Raw genomic sequence first — 23,208 nt, forward strand, 5'->3', positions numbered from 1 at the left:
AAACCTAGTTGGAAGATTTGATTTATTTGGAGATTGTTTGTGTTTGTTGATTGGCCTTTTTGGAAAATAAACACATTTATGTGCTTGTAGTTGCAGATTGGGGATTTCTTCCTCAAATCATCATCTTCTTCCCCAAATTTGAAATCTCATTCAAAACCCATATAGGTCAAAACCAATCTGTAATCCAAAACAATTTCAGATGTCGAAGAAAATCCATTATGAAAAACTAAAGACACCATTTTTTCTTCCCTCTAAGTTTGAAGAAAATCCCAAATTTGTTATCTGTATCAATACGTGCAACGACGTCGGTTTGGTTGTGGACGTGCATCGAGCAATTAACAACATTAAGGATATGTTGGGGTCTAGATTCCGAAAATCCCTTAGAGATCTGTAGTTTACAAATCTTTGACCTGAACCTATATTCTGGAAATCCCATTAAAAATCATCTATTTCCAGTGACATGCACATGATATGCTCGCAGATATGAGCCAACCGAAAAACCCAGAGCTCACAACTCTCTCTTCGAAATTAGAAAAATGGCGTCATCACCTGTGATGTCACCACCATATACACTATATGCACATCACATGTATAATACCTGCACATAACTGGAGATCAGGCAACTAGTTGTTTTTCGCATTAATAAGAAACTTTAACGGCAATCTATTGGTATAATGGATACAATTTAAACATTATTGTCATGTATATAAGGTTACAATGACAGTTTGAAAAGTCTTGTTATGTATATTAACTACCGGTTAACCGTGCATGTGGAAAACATGATACTCGTTGTCGTTGGATGCGCATGACCCTTAATGTCTTCTAAGCTTTTTCTTAATTTTGTTTTTCCGCCAAGGCCAACTAGGTTATGGTCATACTCGCTAAATTCTGGGACCCAACACACATGCATTATAACTAGTGAACATTCTTGTTTCTTATATTAAGTTGTAGCCATGCAAACTATATGCACATTACGGAAAAGTTTTTACAAATTTCTGCAATTAGACACTTGAACTAGAAATTGTTCCATCTCCGTTTTGTAGCACGTAAAGTTTATTCCACAACCCATAGGCCCTAACATGAAACACAAACCCTAATTGAACTTCAAAGTATTAATTCATCCTATAAACAATCCATTTATTCCCTAAATCATTGATGTAGAAACTTGAAACTACCTTATTATGCATGACAAAACTTCAGTTGCTGGAAAAAATGGAACTTTTCAGCCAAAACAGAAAATATGGTACAAAACCCAGCTCACTCCTCTCACCTTTCTCTCACATCCCTTTGTTCGAAATCAAAGGTATGAGGTCAACCCAAAACCCAACTCATTATTCTCACCTCTCTTTGGACTTCCCTATCCTCAAAATCCGAGCTCAACCCATAAATCCAGAGCTTACAAAGCTTTCTCCACGTCCCTGTCTTCCAAATGAGAAAAGTGATGCAACGGGATGATGATTTTTAGTATTTATATATGGGTATATTAGTAATATCGGTTATGTGCATGGTAAGCATGGCTTGTGCATGGTTGGTTTTTCCCATTTCTGTCCCATGATTAAGAAAATGTCATATTTATGGGTATTTCCCTAAATAATATGCCACATAGGACAAAATATAATATAATTTTTTTTTTTTGAAATGTTAATTTTAGAAGGAAAAGTTTTTTAAAATATAACTTTTAACAATAGCTGACGAGTCACTTAGTGCTATGGTCAGTGATATTTCTCTTCATTTATAAGTGAGAGATCTTAGATTCGATTCTTGTCAAAGGCAAATTTGAACCACATTAAGCTTAGATCACTCCACCATTTTCTTAGTGTAAATAATATCATTTGTTCAAAAAAAAAAAAAAAAAAAAAAAGCCGACGAGAATGAGATGGTTGGCTGAGCAAACGAGAGAGTAATAGTTGTTTGATGAAATATTAAATGATTTGAAATAATTTATAACAATTAAATATTTTATTAGTTGTTTGGCCATGTGACACAAATTGGTAGTCATGTCAGTAGAAATGTGGAACTCATTGTCACCACGTCATCATTTAACAGCTAACTTAACAGATATTTTAACGGTTGTATAAAATTAAAATAAAATAATAACTAAATGTATGAGACAGTGGCAGATTCGAGATTTTAACATCGTATTGTCTCAATATAAGCTCAAAAAAAATTGGATGAAAATAACATTGAAAAAGTAAACAATAACCTACAACTTTTCGTTCATAATCTTCATAGAAACAACATGACGAGGTACAGAGACAAAACTTATCCATTAGGAGTTTTCATACTCTAAAAAGTGTCATGATAGTTTCATGGTTAATACAAGAAAAACATATTTCTCAATGTATGATCTCCATTTTGTTACAGAGTGGAAAGCTATCATTTAACCATTGATCCCCATTTTGTTATAGAGTGGACTCTTAAGGATATTCATGGCTGAAAATGCTCCCTCCACTGATGCAGTTGCAACTAGTAAAACCAAAACGAATTCAATAAGTAAATACACATATTGGTTGAGCTCGAGAATAGGGATAGGCTGATAACCAATTAGAAATTAGTTTTGGTAGGAAATGAATCCTATCCGGATCCCTTCCTCCTAATCCAGCAAGTCTAAGAATCCGGATAATTGAAATTTGATCCAATGACTACAAACAGGAGCCTACTTTAAAAGTTATAATAACTTTAGCCGTTGTATCAAATTTCTATAACCCAAATCTCTGAACTTGGTGGATTAGGTGGAAGGGATCTGGAGAGGATCATTTTCTGTTTTGGTAAAGTGAAGTAAAGTAAAATGAGGATATGTTCGACAAAGAGAAATTGAAATTTGTGTCTGACCTTACCAAACGAGGCTTTATTTTTTATTTTTTAAATGGTTCGAACTTCAAATTGAAATTGGTGAACTGCTGGTTACCGCTCTCTCATGTGGATCAAAGCCTCACAAATGGCTATGCTTTAATGTTTTTTAAATGACTTGACTTAAAATGATGTTGTTTTGTACAAGTAATCTTTAAAAAAGTCTTTTTTTGTCTTCTTCTGTTTGCAGAACCTGCACTGCAATTTGCACCCATTCCTGCACTTATCCTCCACCACAGCGCAGACTTGGGTGGCACTTGGAGATCTTCATAGCCACTTATCCGAGTTTCCGGGTGGTCTCGGAACCACCCCGGTCCTTTAATAATCCACTTCAGGTATGAGAATGAAATGTTTCAAAAATATTTCAAAAAAATTGTACAATTGCACCCAAACTTGATGGGGAAAAATATAATTTACCCAAAAAAAAAAAAAAAGGGTAAATTACATTTTACTAGCTCAGGTTTGGGGTCGATTTCAATTTCTTATAACATTTTTAAAACATTTCACTTTCATACCTCAGGTGCTATTTTATTTCAATATAATACATTCGTTACATTTTCTATATATTGATCCATTAAAAACTGACGTGGCTGTCACATTTGTGCCACGTGGTTGCCAAATTTATGCCACATGGCAATTTTTTTTTTATATTTTTATTACCCTATTGGGAAAAAAAAAAAATTGAAAACCAAGAAACCCATAAGCTTCATCACCTGCCTCCTTCCGTCCCTACACCTTTCATCCCTCCCTGTCCACGCCCCTTCCTTCCTCCCTGCACCCTTCATTCCTTCCTCGCCATGGACTAAACATTGCAAATCCCTACAATTCCACATGACATGGCTTGAAACAAAACCTAGCAAATCCAAATCCAACAACCCATTTAAAAAAAAAAAAAAAAAAAAAAAGTTGAAACCTAGAAACCCATTCCCCCCGACCGTCCTCCACTCTCCCCACTTTCTTTCTCGAACCCCAAACCCCCCAGATCCAAAAACCATTTCACCCCCCATGGTCTCATAGCTCCCACCACCACCAACAATGGCAGTGTGAGATCACGAGAGAGCACCTAAAAAGTTTATTCACCATCTCCTGCAAGTCATGCCACAACAGAGGATCCGCCAAGGAACTCAAAACCTCAATTGAGCAACTCCTCCCTATAATCCAAGAAATCAAGTACTCTAGCATCAAGCTATTGGCCAAATGGCAGTTCCAGCTCGACTGCATGTCGGAAGTTCTCCAGAATGGCCTCGATAGCATGATTTTTGGGAGGGAGGATTTGAGGGTCGGAGGGATTAGTGGGATTGTGTTGTAGGGAAATGGGGAGGCTCGGGATGGAGAAGAGGGGTGGGGTTATGGGTTTTCAAGTGTTTTTTTATTTTTATTTTTCCCAATAGGGTAATAAAAAATTAATTTTTTGCCATGTGGCATAAATTTGGCAGCCACGTGGCACAAATATGGCAGCCACGTCATCTTTTGACAGATCAATGGATGGAAAATGTAACGGATGTATGATATTGAAATAAAATAGTACTTGAGGTATAAAAGTGAAATGGTTTAAAAATGTTGTAAGAAATTGAAATCGATCCAAAACCTGAGGTGGTAAAGTGTAATTTACCTAAAAAAATTTGTTGCATTTTAAGGCCCTCAAAATGTAAATGGGGCCAGGTATGTGCAGCCCATTAAGGGAAACAGAACATGGGCCGGGTTTTGCAAAAACAAGGATGAAGCTTTTCTCCCATGTGGAATTCTGGTTGCAATTTCAAAACTTTTTCCTTTTTCTTCAGAAATGGCCATTCACCATTTCTTGGTCTTTTTATTTTACAAGCATATTTTGAATTTGCAAATTTCATTACTCATCAATCATCATTGTTCATAAATTGTAAATATTTACATGTAATGCCAATCATATTTACATGACAATTGGAACAAAGTTTCAGGCTGGAAGAGAATTTGAATTTAAAAAAAAAAAAAAAAAATTCCAAACATTCTGGGATCCAAAATTTCAATCGAAAAAAGAAAAATTGAGGATAAAAAAGTGTGACAATTATTCTAATGAGGTCACTGGAGCAATGTTACATCTGGAACTCACAGAAACTTGCTATCAATATTTATGCAGTTGTCCCTGTGAAGGAAAATAAATCGAAAAATAATTAAAATTCAGTTCTTCATAATTTGTTGCCAAAGATTATTTGTCAGTCTATAGTTTATGGTGTCTATACCTGCTTCTTCTGCTTGTATTTCTGATTGTGAAGATGTGCTCGACTGGCTCTTTGAGGTTTCCGAATTCTTGAGCTGTGGATCGCTTATTACTTCCTGCAGAAGATGTGCTTTTGTCAATATTTTAGTTAAATTTGATGATCATTTTAAGAAGTTACAGTTACTATTGGTTTTTATGGCATTGGAATACTAACTTAGGCCTCGTTCGGTGTCTAAGATTGAATCTGATTGGATGATTCGCTTGATTATGTGTATGTTGAACGAAGAAATGGCTGTTAACTTCATTGCTTCCAATCCATAAATAAAATGGTAAGATTTGGAGGATACGTTTTGATCATGCCTAATCCATCGTCTACCTTCAACTTGGACAAAATTGGAAGTTTAATCCATTTCTTCCTTCAACATGCATTGATTCCAAAGAGCTGCCCTATCCAATCTAATCCTCTACACTTAATTTGCAATACCAGGAAACTTTAGGGAAGGTTGGGAGTTTATATTTAAATTTTCATGGGTAGACTTATGCAACTAAATGCTTCTGAACTTTTCGGTTTTCTTGACTTACTTGTTGATCGGCAACACGACTATGATTAGGAGAAGGGCCATCATTGCTTCCTAATAACTTGTGGTTCATCTTTTCGTCAGCAAGTTCTCTCAGTTTATTCAGTTCTGGCAGTATCGCAGTGCCAAGATCCGGCCTGTCCTTCCTTCTAAGTTCTGCACATTGGACTGCTAGCTTTGCAAAGCTCAAGGCTTCTTCATATGGCCAATCAGGCACAGATGGGTCCAGCATCTCGGCGAATGTGCCCTTTTCAATTGCACTTTCGACATGGTGAGCCAACCCCATAGGTGGTCTGTTTGTTACCAATTGAAGAAGCATAATGCCTAAGGAGTATACATCAGATTTTACACCAAGCATACCTGTCTGCTGATACTCAGGATCAATATAGCAGAATGTTCCGGCTGTTGCTGTCATGAGGCACTGCGTCACGTTTTCAGCAACAGCTGGGACAAGTCTGGCCAGTCCGACATCACTAATCTTGCTCACATAGTTGTGATCTAGCAAAATGTTGCCCGGCTTGAGGTCACGGTGCACCAAGGGCTCCGGCTTCGTCTGGTGAAGAAAGAGTAGGCCTGTGGCAATCTCAGCTGCAATGCGGAACCTAAGTTGCCAAGACAAAGCTGGAGTGTTCCTTTTTCTTGAGAGACAGTCGTCTAAGCTTCCATTCGCCATGTATTCATAGGCTAGAATGCCGTACTCTGGGCAGGCTCCAAGAAGCAGCACCATGTTGGGATGTCGAATGGAGCTAAGTATGTCGATCTGCATCAAATCATGAAAGAAGAGGTTAGACATAAATTTTTCGATATCATATATTTTTACCATATAGCTTTGTAGGATGTAATTTAGAACCAAATGTAAGATAATAAAGCATGTTGTAATAGAAAAAACATGTACAAACATGTTCAACTCGTCACAAAAATATTACATTGTCGGATAAGCTAATTTCATTCGGAAATCTTTGTCCTTTGCATGGAGTTCACTCCTTATACTTACCTTTTCCAATGGAATTCTTTTCAGCACAAAACCAAGGTAAATAAAATTAACGAATCATGATAGCTAATCAAGATTCTCAGTCCCTTACCTCTTTCTGAAACTGTGACCTGCCTTGAGCAGCATCCGGGCGCAATACCTTGACTGCAACCGGCGTGTGATTAAGATAGCACTTATAGACAGGACCATAACCTCCTTCCCCAACTTTTCGAGATGGCAAAAAGTGTTCTGTTGCTTCTTCAATCTCCTCAATGGAATACCTCCTATACTTGTCATCAGTGTGGGCTAGATTTGACAATAGCTTCCTCATGTCCTCTGCTTCTCTAAGAGCCTTACTTTCTGTGTTTACCCGTTTATTTGACTCAAATTCTGCAATTCTTTTAGCTGCATCAGCTGCTTCCATGGCTGCCTTGCACCTAGCTTTTTCTTTCTCTGCAACTGCCAGTGCTGCTTCTTGACCCAGTCGTGCCTCCTCGAGTTTTTTTTCCTCTTCAGCCCTCCAGCTGTGCAACTTCATTTCCTGTCGTGGACGTAAATTTAAATGGAATCTTGAAAAAATTTGCAGAAAGCAAATTTGACTTCCACTCACTTTCTGTTTAGCTGTAATTGCTTCTCTGCATGCTGTACTGTACATGTCCATTGTTTGCTTCAGCTCTAGCTTTAGCCTCCTCATCTCCGATTCTACTTCATCCTACGTCAGTTTAATAAATGCAGTGCAAAAATCATCTAGATAATGTGAAAGCAAGGATATTTGAACAAAAATGTTGAGAAAGTGACGATGGTGAAAACAATCATCATATAAAATGTAAAAGGTTTGAGATTTTCAGTTGCTTACCAGGTTCTGTGATGACCATGATGATGAAGTTCGGCTGCTTTCATGTGAAACTGATGAGAAATCTTGCGGAAAATTGAGTTCCGCAAACTTAGGTCCTAGGCGCATTGATCCAAAGCTTTGGTCTGAGCTGGTAGATAGCCGCCCTCGGTCCATATAGTCATACATCACAGAAGAAGCTCGGTCAGTGCTCGCCCTGTCAGAGCTTATAAATGATATGTCACTTTCCGATTCTGAGAACCCTCCACCAATCATTCCATTACTAAAACCTCCTCCTCTTGCATATGCGTATCTGTTTCCAATCAAGATGGTGATCAGTTTTCTCAGTATATTGGCATCAATACTCACTACGCATAACAACATAGTACAAAGAGATTGTCTGCTCATCACATCATATTGTATCTCAAAAAAAGGTTTAGCATGCTACGGCTTACCTGGTTGCTTCATCTTGCAAGTTACGAGGCTTGAACGATGGTCTGGCTGCTGGATGTAAAGGATCAAAATAATAATTTTAGTACTCAACCAAACTTGGTTTTCAAGAAAGCTTAATAACCAAGAGAAACAAACCTTTCAAGTACATATTTTGTTTAGGTGTTTCAGCTGCTTTAGCACTTTGCTGATTTAATGCCTCTATTTGGGCAAGTAGCGGAGAACTGTGAGGTGCTGGACGAGAAGCATGTCGCTCTGAATTGATTTTCCCTTTGGAGATGACATATATGGTGCAGAAATCAGGTGCCCCTTTTGATACACTGCTTGGAATACTTGATGACTTGAATCTGAATGAGTAAATCATCGATTTTTAAGCCCACTGATTGAGTCTACACAAGCTATAGCATGGATAAACGTGTCTATATATATTGGGTTTACACGTACTATAGCATCATTAAAATGTGTCATATTGCCTAGTGAATTCCATCATGAAATTGCCAATTCTGTGCTTATATGAGAGTGAAATACATTAACCATGACAGTTTGAAAACAATCAACGTGTTCCTGCTGGAATCAGCATCATGTTAATATTTTACGGAATATTGAGCGACAATATTTCATCGATAAATAGTGTGATTCTTCCCTCGTGTATAATGCTTTTTCTTGTTGTAACATTTTGTTTCATTGTCATTCTTTGCATTATCTTGGTGGAAATGTTAAGAAAATGTTAATAAAAGTAAAACATTAGACAATGCAATTACCTTATAAATCCATGCTTTGATGGAGCTCCCAGAACCAAAGTCTCAATTGCAGCATAGGAAACATACTCTGTTAGTGCTTTTGGTATATCTGAGTCTTCAAGTATGATATCGAGGCAATTTATCTGAAAAAAAACAAATTTGCACGACATGAGCAATCAGTCGAAAAGTAACAAAGATACACTTATATGAAACTATGAACTGTAAGAAATGCGATGATAATTCCTTCTTCCCAAAAGGGTACATTTATTTGATTTTTAAATGATGGTATGTACTATTTAAGACAAGTTTTTGTAAGACATACTTTGATATGCATTCACTACAATATATGATAATGCATAAGAAATTTTAGGGTTGTAATCCAAAAAATTTAATAAAGCATTTTATGCAGGTTGGTCATGGAAAAAGCTTTCGAAGGAAGAGCTCCGAAACCTACATCCTTACGAGTACAATAGCAATGGAAGGTAACGAACAGATCCTTGGCCATCTTTTCGAGTTGCTGTTTGCGCGGGGATTGAGACGGATTGTTCATATTGCATACAATAGCATTGTTTCCAGCCACTGCACCAATAAAAAAAATAGAAAAAAAAAAGCTGTATCATTGCCTTCCATTGAAAAGTAATTTTTTAGCTAGCTTTAGAGAGAGAGAGAGAGAGAGAGAGAGAGAGAGAGAGAGAGAGAGAGAGAGAGAGAGAGAGATTACAGGGGCAAACTGATGATGCCTTCTGAACATGTAGGAGAATGACAGTTTGGCCCCTGGTGAGAACATGTTCAGCAGCCCATCTGAGTGCATTTTGGCTCCCTTTCTGATTGTCTATGGCAACTGCCACCAATCCATTTCCTCCTGCTTCCTTCTTTGCTCCATTTCCTTTTTTTGCATTCCACATTTTCTCCAAATCCTCTTAACTATGAAAAATAGAATGTTTCTAGGTCCCAGAATACTAGAATGATACAGAAAAAAATTAGCATGACCTCTACACAAAGATGACATGCATAAATCAAGAAGGTTTATAGGATACAAACAAATCAGGTAGAAACTCTTCCATGATGCGTAAAAACTAACCTAGAGATCTTTGAGGCCTAAAACCTGTTGTTCCTAATTAAACAGATATAAACATAAAAATAAATGGAAAAACTACTATAGAATTTAGGGTTTACAAGAACTTATGAGGTACAATAGGCACAGGAGTTTTCACATTTCTTTGGTCTTCTTTTTCTGTTCAGAAGCTGGCCGTTTTTCTATTTCGGGTTTTCAAATAGAAGCCTCACAATTCAGATAATAATGAAAAAAAAACAGCAAAGTATGTGGAAGCCTCACGATTGAGAGAGTTGCTGCCAAAACTAGAAGATCAAAGCATAGGCCATGGATAAATCCCCCTCTCACAAAGTGCTATTTTTATGTTATGATATATCTAGGGTACGGACTTGAATTTTGGATTTTTTTTTTTAAGCTAACCACTATAAAGATCTCGATTATTTCTCTCCTTATGTATCCTATTTGGTTAAACTTGGAGTAGTAACTATCTTTTTTCCAAAGAGTAGTTTCTATCTTTCACGTATAAGTTATCTTCACAAAGAGTTTTTTTGGTCAACAGTAAAGGGTAATTCATGCAGCAAGATAGCTCTTTACCATGAGTAATTTTACCGATTTGAATATTATTGAAACAAACCAATATTTATTGAAATATTAATCAATAGAATTGTTGAATCACAAAACAAATCACAACTTATATCAAATAGTTCTACTTCTAATTGAATCTAAACCTTGCATAAAACTCTACATCTATTGGTTGCACTAAGGACAATATTGATGCGATTAGTGTAGTATAATATCAACATGTAGTACGTACTACTAATATAGACATTTCCTATTTTGACACTATGGTTTTAACCTTCTTGCCCACGCGTGCGAAAGATATGTTTTTTTACAATCATGACGTCCATGATGGAGTCAGAAATTTACAACGATGGGTCATAAAATTGAAGCTTCCAAAAAATGATCATACTTTGCATATAATTCCCAATTTATAATTTTTTTTCAGACAAAAAATTCATTCCCAATCAATCAATCAATACAAAATCCTAAAACTTCCTAATAAGCCCAAGATGAGAAAAATATTGATATGATTAAGATTCCGTGATACAATCAAGTGCAATGAAGGTAGGCTAATCGAACTTGAATACCGGAGAAACTTTGAATTGAGATATATGAAGCCTGGGTGGAGAAGACATTTGCGTATTTGATATGTCTTTGGCTTGTTTGAGAATTAGCATGCTTAACATTTTTTTTTAAAATTTTTTTTAAGTGAAACAAAACATAATTGATGCAATTTTGGTTTGTAGTTTTGATTTCGGTAAGGGTCTGTGCCCTGGTGCGAATTTCCCATATAAGACAGTAGACACATGAAGTGGCCGTGTGAAATGTGAGGCTCGATGAGTTCAATTACAAAGAGTCCCTCCTTTTGTGAAGAGGGTCGCACGACTAATGTGCAGGTATCTAGACCCAAGAATTACTCCTTAATAGAAGCTCAACTTACTTATAGAATTAATGCACTTTTTGCACTAAAACGATACATTGTGGAAGTTAGACCTGGCAATTTCTGACACGACCCGATAACCCGACACGACACGACACGAAATTAACAGGTGTTTGGGTCGACACGATAACGAATCGGGTCTTATCGGGTAACCCGATAAGCACCTGTTAAGATAACGGGTTGGGTCGGGTATACACGTGGGTAAACACGATACACGATAAGCAGAATATTATTTTTATAATTTTATAACCCTCAAAAAATACTGTAATAATTATATACATTAATTTTACAATTTTATACCCCTAAAAATTATAATAAATATATATATATATTAAATTAACTATAAAATTTATAATAATTATAATAATTATATATACTATAATAATTATACCCCCAAAATATTAAGTCTATCTATACTAATTATATATATATATATATATTAAATTTTATAAAAACTATAATAATTATTAATTAATAATTTAATATGCATGATCATGCATTGCAAATTTGCATGATTTTGCATCCATTGAAATTTGATGCGTCAGGACTCATATGTGATTTGTTTCCATTCTCAAATTTCAATAATCAATTTCTTGCCATTGCCATTTGCCAACTTGCCGCCCTTTTTGAAAAAAAAATGGAGGGAAAATGAAAATGTTAAGAAAAGTTGAAAATAAAACAAAAAAGTGAGGGAATTCAATTAGGGAAAGATGTTGGAGGGAAAAGTGAAAATGATAAGAAAAAGTTGAAAAGGAAACAAAAAAGAGAGGGAAAAATGAAAATTAATAGAAGTGGTGAATCTAAGTATAAATAAACTCTAAGTATTAGTCAATCTATCGTTTTACGAATTCTCCAAAACTAATTTCAACGATCCAAACCGTCAAAATTGTTTGTATATGCTTGGAGATCACATCAGCAAAAAATCACAAAAAAAAAACATTCAGAGATCAAGTAACGGGACAAAGCTTTTCAACGGTTATAAATGAAAAATCACGATTTAACGGTTATTTTAACTCCGATTTTGATGATTTTTTATAACTACACTCCTTGACCCTATATGAATACAATGAATGAATTCGATCTTCAATTTAAAATATTTACACAAGTGGATACCACAAAATCTTATGTTATACTTAATAAAAGTATAAATAAACTCTAAGTGTTAGTCAATCTATCGTTTTACGAATTCTCCAAAACTAATTTCAACGATCCAAACCGTCAAAATTGTTTGTATATGCTTGGAGATCACATCACCAAAAAATCACAAAAAAAAAACATTCAGAGATCAAGTAACGGGACAAAGCTTTTCAACGGTTATAAATGAAAAATCACGATTTAACGGTTATTTTAACTCCGATTTTGATGATTTTTTATAACTACACTCCTTGACCCTATATGAATACAATGAATGAATTCGATCTTCAATTTAAAATATTTACACAAGTGGATACCACAAAATCTTATGTTATACTTAATAAAAGTATAAATAAACTCTAAGTGTTAGTCAATCTATCGTTTTACGAATTCTCCAAAACTAATTTCAACGATCCAAACCGTCAAAATTGTTTGTATATGCTTGGAGATCACATCACCAAAAAATCACAAAAAAAAAACATTCAGAGATCAAGTAACGGGACAAAGCTTTTCAACGGTTATAAATGAAAAATCACGATTTAACGGTTATTTTAACTCCGATTTTGATGATTTTTTATAACTACACTCCTTGACCCTATATGAATACAATGAATGAATTCGATCTTCAATTTAAAATATTTACACAAGTGGATACCACAAAATCTTATGTTATACTTAATAAAAGTATAAATAAACTCTAAGTGTTAGTCAATCTATCGTTTTACGAATTCTCCAAAACTAATTTCAATGATCCAAACCGTCAAAATTGTTTGTATATGCTTGGAGATCACATCAGCAAAAAATCACAAAAAAAAAACATTCAGAGATCAAGTAACGGGACAAAGCTTTTCAACGGTTATAAATGAAAAATCACGATTTAACGGTTATTTTAACTCCGATTTTGATGATTTTTTATAACTACACTCCTTGACCCTATATGAATACAATGAATGAATTTGATCTTCAATTTAAAATATTTACACAAGTGGATACCACAAAATCTTATGTTATACTTAATAAAAGTATAAATAAACTCTAAGTGTTAGTCAATCTATCGTTTTACGAATTCTCCAAAACTAATTTCAACGATCCAAACCGTCAAAATTGTTTGTATATGCTTGGAGATCACATCACCAAAAAATCACAAAAAAAAAACATTCAGAGATCAAGTAACGGGACAAAGCTTTTCAACGGTTATAAACGAAAAATCACGATTTAACGGTTATTTTAACTCCGATTTTGATGATTTTTTATAACTACACTCCTTGACCCTATATGAATACAATGAATGAATTCGATCTTCAATTTAAAATATTTACACAAGTGGATACCACAAAATCTTATGTTATACTTAATAAAAGTATAAATAAACTCTAAGCGTTAGTCAATCTATCGTTTTACGAATTCTCCAAAACTAATTTCAACGATCCAAACCGTCAAAATTGTTTGTATATGCTTGGAGATCACATCAGCAAAAAATCACAAAAAAAAAAACATTCAGAGATCAAGTAACGGGACAAAGCTTTTCAACGGTTATAAATGAAAAATCACGATTTAACGGTTATTTTAACTCCGATTTTGATGATTTTTTTATAACTACACTCCTTGACCCTATATGAATACAATGAATGAATTCGATCTTCAATTTAAAATATTTACACAAGTGGATACCACAAAATCTTATGTTATACTTAATAAAAGCATAAATAAACTCTAAGTGTTAGTCAATCTATCGTTTTACGAATTCTCCAAAACTAATTTCAACGATCCAAACCGTCAAAATTGTTTGTATATGCTTGGAGATCACATCACCAAAAAATCACAAAAAAAAAACATTCAGAGATCAAGTAACGGGACAAAGCTTTTCAACGGTTATAAACGAAAAATCACGATTTAACGGTTATTTTAACTCCGATTTTGATGATTTTTTATAACTACACTCCTTGACCCTATATGAATACAATGAATGAATTCGATCTTCAATTTAAAATATTTACACAAGTGGATACCACAAAATCTTATGTTATACTTAATAAAAGTATAAATAAACTCTAAGTGTTAGTCAATCTTAAAAACAAAAACTCTTTATCCTTGCACATTTAATATTTGTAATAGATTAGTAGTGTATGTATTATTTTTTTTATTAGGCTTTCATTTTCGAGTGTAGATATAGTACTTGAACGAGAAATGTTTTAATGCTTTCAAGTAATATTTATGTCGCAATGTGTGGTATGTGCAAATTTAAAAAAAAAAATATATTTTTCTTAACGGGTCATAACGGGTCATAACGGGTCGGGTCACTTTACCCGTTGGGTAAAGTGACACGACCTGTTAAGGACCCGTTAAGATAACGGGTGTGACACGACACGACCCGTTAAGATAACAGGTGTTACACGAAAACGACACGAACACGACAGACACGACCCGTTTGCCAGGTCTAGTGGAAGTTTTATAAATACATTTAGGGGTATAAGTTGGATTGAAAGTTTTTGTTTTGACTGACTTCGATAAAATAATTTCCAACTTTTGGCTGATCCTAATTCGCCCTCTATATTTTGAAAATTTCAAATTTTTTGGCATACTGGAATGTATCTTTCGAAAGTTATATAAATTTCTAGAACGCATTTGATTTTTAAGTTTGAACTACCTGAGATGATTGATTTCATGTTGAAATTATTTTTTCAAAAGTGAAACTCTACTGCAAGTGTTCCTTTATCACAAGGTGGAAAAGTGTTGAGCCATTACATGATGACGTGGGTTCGAACCCCGTCTGTGGCTCATCTAATATCTAATCTAACAAAATCTATCGTTTGACTTAAAAAAGATGAAGTGAAACTCTACTAATTGTTCTTCTTGTAAACAAATAAAGTATCGGACTTTGTGGCCTATATGATAGTTTTTTTAGGTTTCTAATTGTGACCCTTAAAATTGTATGTCATATTAAAGATTCCAAGTTATTTTTGAAAGAAATTTGAGATATGTAGTTTAGAAATATTTCAAAATTTTGAAAATGGATGTTGAAATTCCAATTTTGTGCAGAATGAAAGTTGAAAGATATTTCTCATACAAACATTTTTTCTAAATGAAATTGGTACTCATTAATTCCGATCACATCCGTCCGAAATTAGGCCTAAATACACCAATTGAAAATTTTTATTTTTGTTCCGGTCGAGTGTACTCTATCAAATTTATAATTCCATTTAGAAGCCTTCGTTTCAACTTGGAAACACACCAAAACACATGCTTGAATTTAGAGAGAGCATTTCTAACTAGTTTTGTCAACTAAGTAATTCGCATTACACCAAGATGATACAAGAGTGTCATCCCCCAACACCTACAGTACAACCCCATTTCCTGATCCAAAAGAAATGGTAGCAAAATAATAATGACAAAAAAAAAAAGTTCTTCATTTCTTTAAGTTCAAATCTTTCCCTGCACATGCATGCTTCAACTTGTGGGAATGGTTCATTCCGAATGAAGTTAGCTGAAACCTGTACCCCTGTGCATTATATCCTCTAATTTACACATCGGTTTCCCTAAGTCTCAACCAGCCAGTAGTACTTGGAATGAAGAAGCACTCATCATTTCTCAAATCACACCACTTGTGAAGGGTAATCATCTCCTTCACTAGAAACACTTGATCGGTAATCTCCATCGCTTTCTCCCTCGTTCAACTCTTCAATCTTCTCAACGACTTCATTCAAATCCAGCCTTCTCTCCATATCCTCCTCACAACAACTCACTCCAATCTTCAAGAGCTTTAACAGTTCTCCTCTACTGTTCCCCACTCTCCCCATTTCTACATCAAACACCTCACTCGTCCTCTTTTCCTTGATCATTCCATTGACCCAATTTGCTAAATCCGCCTTACTATCGTAACTTTCCTTGAGGTAGTTCTCTGGGAATTTTCCGGTTAACACCTCCAAGATTATTATTCCGAAGCACCATAAGTCGGTCTTCTTTGTTATACGTCGGTGCTGGGCGTATTCGGGTGACTTGTATGCCATCATCAGGTGTTGAGCTTGCTCCATGTTGATCACGGGGAGTAGAGCATAGTCGTTCAGTAGGGGCTCAAAGTTTTCGTCTAAAAGCACATTAGAGGATTTCAGATGACCATGGGGTACAACCAAGCTAGGGAGTGTGCTATAGAGGTATGTCAATCCCCTTGCTATGCCCTTGATTATTCTCAAACGTGTTGGCCAATCAAGCACAGGCATATCTGAATTATGATTGCCTGTAAAAACAAAAATTTACCACCGTGATGGTATTTCACTATGAATTAGTAAATCAATTCGTACTATATTTTAACGCTCACACTCTCACTCAGCTACGTGGATTCCACTGAATCTTAAGAGAAACGTCACGTAAAATGTAGTCAGTAAATATGGTAGGTGGAACATAATAGTACTCATTCAAGCATGCACATAATTAAGGAGACCTAATGTTAAGCTAACTTGTGACACAAGAAAAAAGATACTCACCGTGAAGATGAGAAGCCAAGCTACCATTCTCCACAAAGTCAGAAACCAAGAGCTTCTCTTCCCTTCTATAATAATAGGCCACCAGAGGCAACAAGTTTTGGTGTGTCAATCTTCCAAGCCTTCTCATGTGCTCATGGAACTCCTCTCTTCCCACATTGTTCATCTGCTTATACCTCTTGACCACCACAACATCAGTCATGATCAAAGCCTTGTAGGAAGCCCCAAAATTCCCGCTCCCCAAGATTTCAGCCGAGGCTCTGAGAAGGTCATGCAAATCAAACCTCTGTCTGTCATCCCTCACAAACGACAACTTTCCCTGGTCAGCTCTCTTTGGATGTGGGTTAGTTTCTACCGACTTAACATCCATTTGGCTGCTCGCAGCAGCTGCCGTATAATTGGACGATTTGTCCAATGATTCAGTCCCGTCTAATTCTGATCGTTGCTTTCTCTTGTTGAGGAACATTAAAATCGCAGCAATGAGGGCCAGTAGAAGTAATAGACTCACCACAAGTAGGGCTACTTTTAGACCTGATGGCTTCTTAGACGCGCTGCATGAATCCCCCGTGCATTCAGGCGGTGGGGCAGGAGTTGTAGGAGGAGGAGCAGGTGGAGAAGGAGGAGGAGGAGGGGGGCTGCATGGTCCCTGAAGAGGCGAACCACATAGCTTTCCATTGCCTAAATTTTGGTTAAAATCAGATCCAAATTCATAAATGGTTAATGGTGATGATTTAAATGAAAGACGATGACCCTAATGGGAAAATTTTGACGATCACATCCGTTGCGATTTCACTTTGAATTCAAAATGAATCAGTCATCTACATTTCAGGTTCAATTCAAAACTAATCAGTCAAACATATATAGCAACAAATCTAACGCATGAACGATGTTAATTAATTACCTGCAAAGTTACTTGGATCCATCTTTTTTAGGCTTTCTGGAACTGGACCCTCCAATTCATTTTGAGATACATTCAACCTCTTCAAAGCCCTCTGCTTAAAATCAGGTATTTGGCCACTAAACTTGTTCCCCTCAAGACCCACATCGAAAACCCTAAGCAAAGTAGTAAGGGAAGAAGGGATTTTGCCTGAAAACTTATTGTTTGCAAGATACAATTTCCTCAACAAATGCATACCTTCAAATTCATTGTCCGGAATCTCACCAGAGAAATGATTGTAAGACAAATACAAAGACCTTAACTTTTTAAATTTCTTAAGGTCCGGCAATGGACCATCCAACACGTTATTCATGAAGCTTAGGGTTTTCAAATAAGACAACTGAGCGAGAGGCTCCAAATCCAGCTTTCCCTGTAAACCCAAGTTTTCAAGCTGCAATCCCCGGACATTCCCATTAAAGCAAAGCACGCCAACCCAATTCGCCTTGTTACCATTACACGGGTTTTTGTTAGGATCCCAATTTCTAAGAGCCTCGGTGTTGTTTCCCAATTGCAACGTTTTCTTGAACTTCAAAAGGGCATCGGTGGTTGTATCCATTGGTGAAACAAACGGTAAAACCGCCATGCATGATACATAACCAACAAAGAGGGTAAGAAAAAATGTTGGGGTAGGGTTTGGTGCGCGCATAAGCCTAGTCATAGCCATATGCGCGCCCATTACCATGCAATGTTGTTGTAGTACAAACCAAAAGGGGTTCCCAGCTTAATTAACCAGAAATTGAACTGGTTTCTAATTAAATGAACAAACTAAATCCCTTCCCTCCCTCCCTCTCTCTGGGTTTTTAGTTTTGTTATTGGTGCTTATTGACAATGGGAATTAGAGGATGTGCAAAAAGGTGGGCGTGAAAGGGCCAAAAACCAAAGAAGAGGAAGAGGTGGAGAGAATGATATTGGAAGAAATCAAGGAAACCATGGTCTGTGAAAATTGACAAGGTCTAATTAGTGTGGCATGACAGCTCAATTGGGTTGTTTTTGTGTGTTGGATAGAGGTTGAGTTTAAGGGAGGAGATATCTAAGGCCGGCCTTTCAATTGGAAATGTTGCTTTGCTATATTTTGTGAGCAAAAGTTTTGTTGTCTTGCCAATTATAGGGTTGTGATGACTGATCGTGCTAATTTTCTTAAGTTCCACAATGATGAATTTCCTTAGATATTTCATAACTAATTAAAAGAGGAAATTAACCACCAAATTAATCAACTTATTCGAATGTTTTTTAGACTTTTAGTTTTATGGTTAAAGATGTGATTTAGATTCTTAGGACCATATTATATATGTACTATATAAAGCAAGGGCTAATTTCTAGTTAGAAACCAGAACGTAGAAGAAGTTATGCATATGGTTTGTACCTGCTAACAAGAATAATAGTGTTCACGCAAGATTTGTTTTGATATTGGCACCTTCCTAAATGGATTAAATTGGTTCTCCCAAACTTCGGAAAACACTAGTGCTAACGTGTAAGTTTGTTTTTACCCTTATTGGACCTAAGTTATATTTATTCTGGGTGCGGCTAGGCCAACAAATTTTCAAACCATCTTTTGTGAACTACATAATGTGGTGGTTGATGGTTGATTTTCTTTTTAATATTTAAAAAAAGAAGTCCAACCATCAAACGACACATCATATGATTTACAAAAAGTAGTCTATAAATTTGATATTCTTAGTCTCCAATATCATAAAGTCAATTGAAGAAAGTTAAATTTTCACCATAAAACTAATTTGGAATATGGAAGTACCCCAACTACTTATACATGCAAGGTCTCTACTCCTATCAATGTGAGATAATTAATTTTCAACACACCTCCTCATGTGTGGTAAATTTCAAGCCTAACATGTGGACAACACAAATGAGGTGACGTGAAGCATGTGTGGCAGTTGGGTTTCACACGTGAGACAACATAACTCTGGTACCACGAAGGAAGTTGAGGTTCTACCATAAAACTAATTTGCACTATAGGGAATAGTTCAATCTCTTATAAACTCTTACAAGGTTTCTCCTTTTACCAGCGTGAGACTATTTTATTTTCATATCCTAACACATTATCCCAAGTGCAACCTAAACCCAATAATATTTCCAAGGGAACCGATGCGACGATCAGTTAGAGGCCTATTCGGAAGTGATTTGAAAGCAGGGACAGAGGTAGAGACTTTTTTGAATGGCAGCATCCTAAAACAACAAAATAAAATTAAAAAATGCAACGCATTTTATATACCAAATGAAACACTTATTTGTTAATTCATGATGTTTTACGTGTAATACATTACAATTTTCCTCCATTTGCTTAATGTTTGAGAACAACCCGATTTTATTAAATCTCTCTTTTCCCTTGTATATATTTCATTTTTTTACAAAGAATTCATCACAATACATATACCTGATTTTTTTTTTTTTTTTGGAGTTACATCTTGATAGTTACCATTTAACGTATAGCTTAACATAGAGATACATTAAACAAATAATTTATCAAAAGAAATTAAATGATATCCACACATCTCTTTAATCTTTTTGTACACACTTGTTTATTTTTGTTGAGTGCATTTTTGCTCACCCACACTAACTATAGGGTATGCTTACCACCCATTTCAATATTTGCCATGTGTAATCCACACTAACTCTAGTTAAGCCTTATTTTTTTTATTTTTTATTTTACGTTAAATTAATAGGAGAGAGAATATACTTCTACTCATTTACTTCCATATATATCCTTTCTTTTTAAATATTATATTAAAACTTAAAACTTAAAACTCCGGTTTTTGAATACAAACAGACTCAACTAATTCCAATTTAAAAAACGTAAACACAAACTAAAAACCCCAATGTCGATTACACCTTCATAGTCGTCGTTTTCTGTAATTAGTTGGAGATTATGGTAATCAAAATATGTGTAATCAAACTTTTATGGTAATTAAAATATGCGAGCTTGATCATCCATCTGCATACGATTCTAACTTTATACGGATATATGAATCATATCAAATCACCTAGTCAATATCCAACAAAAACTAATTTCAGTGACAAAACTAATAGGACAAATGATGTCATTCAAAATACAATTGTTTTAGTTGAAACTTGTCAAAATACAATTGTTTGAGATGAAACTCATCAAAATAAAATTGTACAAAGTAGTAGGATGAATATTCTCCACTTCAAAGGATGCCATTCCAAAAAAATATCTCTAAATTCTATTACAACTTGATCTAAGATGTTGATGGATTTGAAAATTTCAGTTCATGAGTGGTTCCCAGAGGTATTGGTTGAATGTTTAATGTTAATGGATTTGAAAATTTTAGTTGAGGAGTGGTTCCTAGAGGTATTGGTTGAATGTTTTCCTGCAAATTAATAAAAAGAAAAAAATTACTTATGAAACTAGAGAACAAAAATATAGTACACCATATATATATTACATTTAGTGAAGATACAAACCTAAGGATTCATAAATGAGTAATTAGACATAATGGGACTTATAGCTTGAAATCCAAGTTGGTGATTTTGAATCCCTTGAACACAAGGAACAATTGGAAATCCATAAGGAAAATGTGTGACTTGACTTACGGGTGCCATATTGAATTGGTTTTGACTTGGCATTCCAATATGTCCCTAGATACCAATTCCAATTGATCCATCAGAAATATATTAAAACAATGCTAATGAATAAAAGTATAAATAAATAAATAAAACATTCATGACAAAAAATTGCTAAACTTCAAACCTAAGTTTGTGCGTATCTTGTTGATGGTCCGTTGATCTCATATGCATTTGAATTGGATTCTTTAAAAGCTATTAAACAATTAAAATAATAATTACATTGAAAAATGCAAATTGTGAATCAAATAGTAAATAAAAACAAGCCAAATGTGTGCTAACCTTTTCTCTTATATGGACCTTTCTTTTTAGGTTGATTAGATTCCAAAGCACTCTTCATTCTACCTTTGGGCCGACCTTTGGACTTTTGAACTTTTGGATCTTGGTTCTTAAGATTTTTCTCAACTTCAGTCACATGCTTAACATAATTTACATCATTTGTTCAATCATCTTGTTCTCCAAAATTGGCATGCTTTTCCATTTTTTTTCCTCCAACTCTAACAACTCAGATTTCAAAAAACTACATTTTTTGCTTCTTTTTTTTTTTTGCACCTTTTGCTATGATTCTTTGTGCTATATTAGACAGCTCGCTATAATGAACCAATGAAGCTGTGTCTAAATTACTCTAGCTGGTTCACCATAAGAATCAAATCCAATACCACATTTAGCATCCTTGCTCCATCTTTTCAAATAATAATTGGATGGTATACTTGACAAGTCTAAATCATAGTATAACTTTAGGGCATGTGCACAAAGAATCCCCTCAAACTCAAACTTTTTGCAACTGCACAAAACTGTTTGATTTGCAAGGTCATACATAAGTGTTCTATTAATTCCTTGTTTTCCTGAGTTCATTACTGTGTATTTATGTGTTAGCCCATCATCACTTTCTAATTTTAGTGGCCTCAAATTTAAAACTTTCTTAACCTCCTCTTGGAAACAATAAAAAATCTTACTTGTATACTGCTTTGTTGCTTCAATCTCCACATTCCAATCAGAATACAAACTATGCAATTTCTATTTAGTTGCATTTTCTGCTTGCCTTTCCTTTTTCTTTTTGATCTGCTACTGCTTTATCATATTGGATGACGAACTTTTGCAGAAGGAGGTTTCGAGCAAAATACTTTTTCAAAAACTTGTTCATGCTTTCAATTCTTTGTGTTGTTGTCATACCTAAGGAAAAAAAAAATAATAGAAATTGATCACAATATAGTGGAAAAAGAAACTTGTGAATAATATGTAAAAATAATATAATAGGAATTGGTCAAGAGTAATACCCGTACAAAAGTGGTATTGACCATAAATTTGTGCCCATTTCTCACGTAATAGATATATCCCTTCTAGCCAATCATTTCCTCCCAATTCATAATCATCAAGTAACTTATTCCAACTTGATTCAAATTCTTCAATAGTCTCTGGATCATATATGCATCCTTTGAAATCCTATGTAAATGATTTAAACTCACTGAAAACATGATTCAAGTTCCTCGTAGCATTCTGATATATGTGCCACAAACAAAGGTGGCAATTAGGAAATACTTCACTAATCGCAGGAGTGATTGATTGGGCTTGATCTGTAAATATGGTTCCCGGTGCTTTTCCATCCATGGCTTGTAAAAAGGCCTGAAACAGCCACTCACATGCATCTGTTGTCTCTCCATCTAGCAAACCACATCTGAAAAGTATGGTTTGACCATGATTATTGATACCAACTATTCGGGCACACACCATATTATATCTATTCATTTTGAACGTCGTATCAAAACACACAACATCACCAAATATAGTATAATCGCGCCTCGAATTTCCATCACAGAAAAAAAAACGACTTATTTCATTCTCCTTGTTTGTTCAAAGAGAACAGAAAAATGACTTGTCTTCAATTTGCTTTTC

At 35.1% G+C, this 23,208-nt stretch overlaps 1 protein-coding gene and 1 pseudogene across 1 annotated transcript; both read right to left on the minus strand.

Moving 5' to 3' along the window:
* Positions 1 to 4,668: 4,668 nt before the first annotated feature.
* Positions 4,669 to 9,678, minus strand: LOC137740530 (U-box domain-containing protein 35-like; annotated as a pseudogene).
* A 5,760-nt stretch (positions 9,679 to 15,438) lies between these two features.
* On the minus strand, positions 15,439 to 18,464 carry LOC137741145 (pollen receptor-like kinase 4). Its single transcript, XM_068480948.1, has 3 exons — positions 17,683 to 18,464; positions 16,785 to 17,459; positions 15,439 to 16,537 (listed from the first exon to the last, which is right to left on the minus strand). The coding sequence occupies exons 1-3, from the start codon at positions 18,398 to 18,400 to the stop codon at positions 15,897 to 15,899; spliced, it is 2,034 nt and encodes a 677-aa protein (XP_068337049.1). The 5' UTR covers positions 18,401 to 18,464; the 3' UTR covers positions 15,439 to 15,896.
* Between the last annotated feature and the right edge of the window lie 4,744 nt (positions 18,465 to 23,208).

The sequence above is a fragment of the Pyrus communis genome, chromosome 7 (assembly GCF_963583255.1).
Source record: "Pyrus communis chromosome 7, drPyrComm1.1, whole genome shotgun sequence".
NCBI lineage: Eukaryota > Viridiplantae > Streptophyta > Magnoliopsida > Rosales > Rosaceae > Pyrus > Pyrus communis.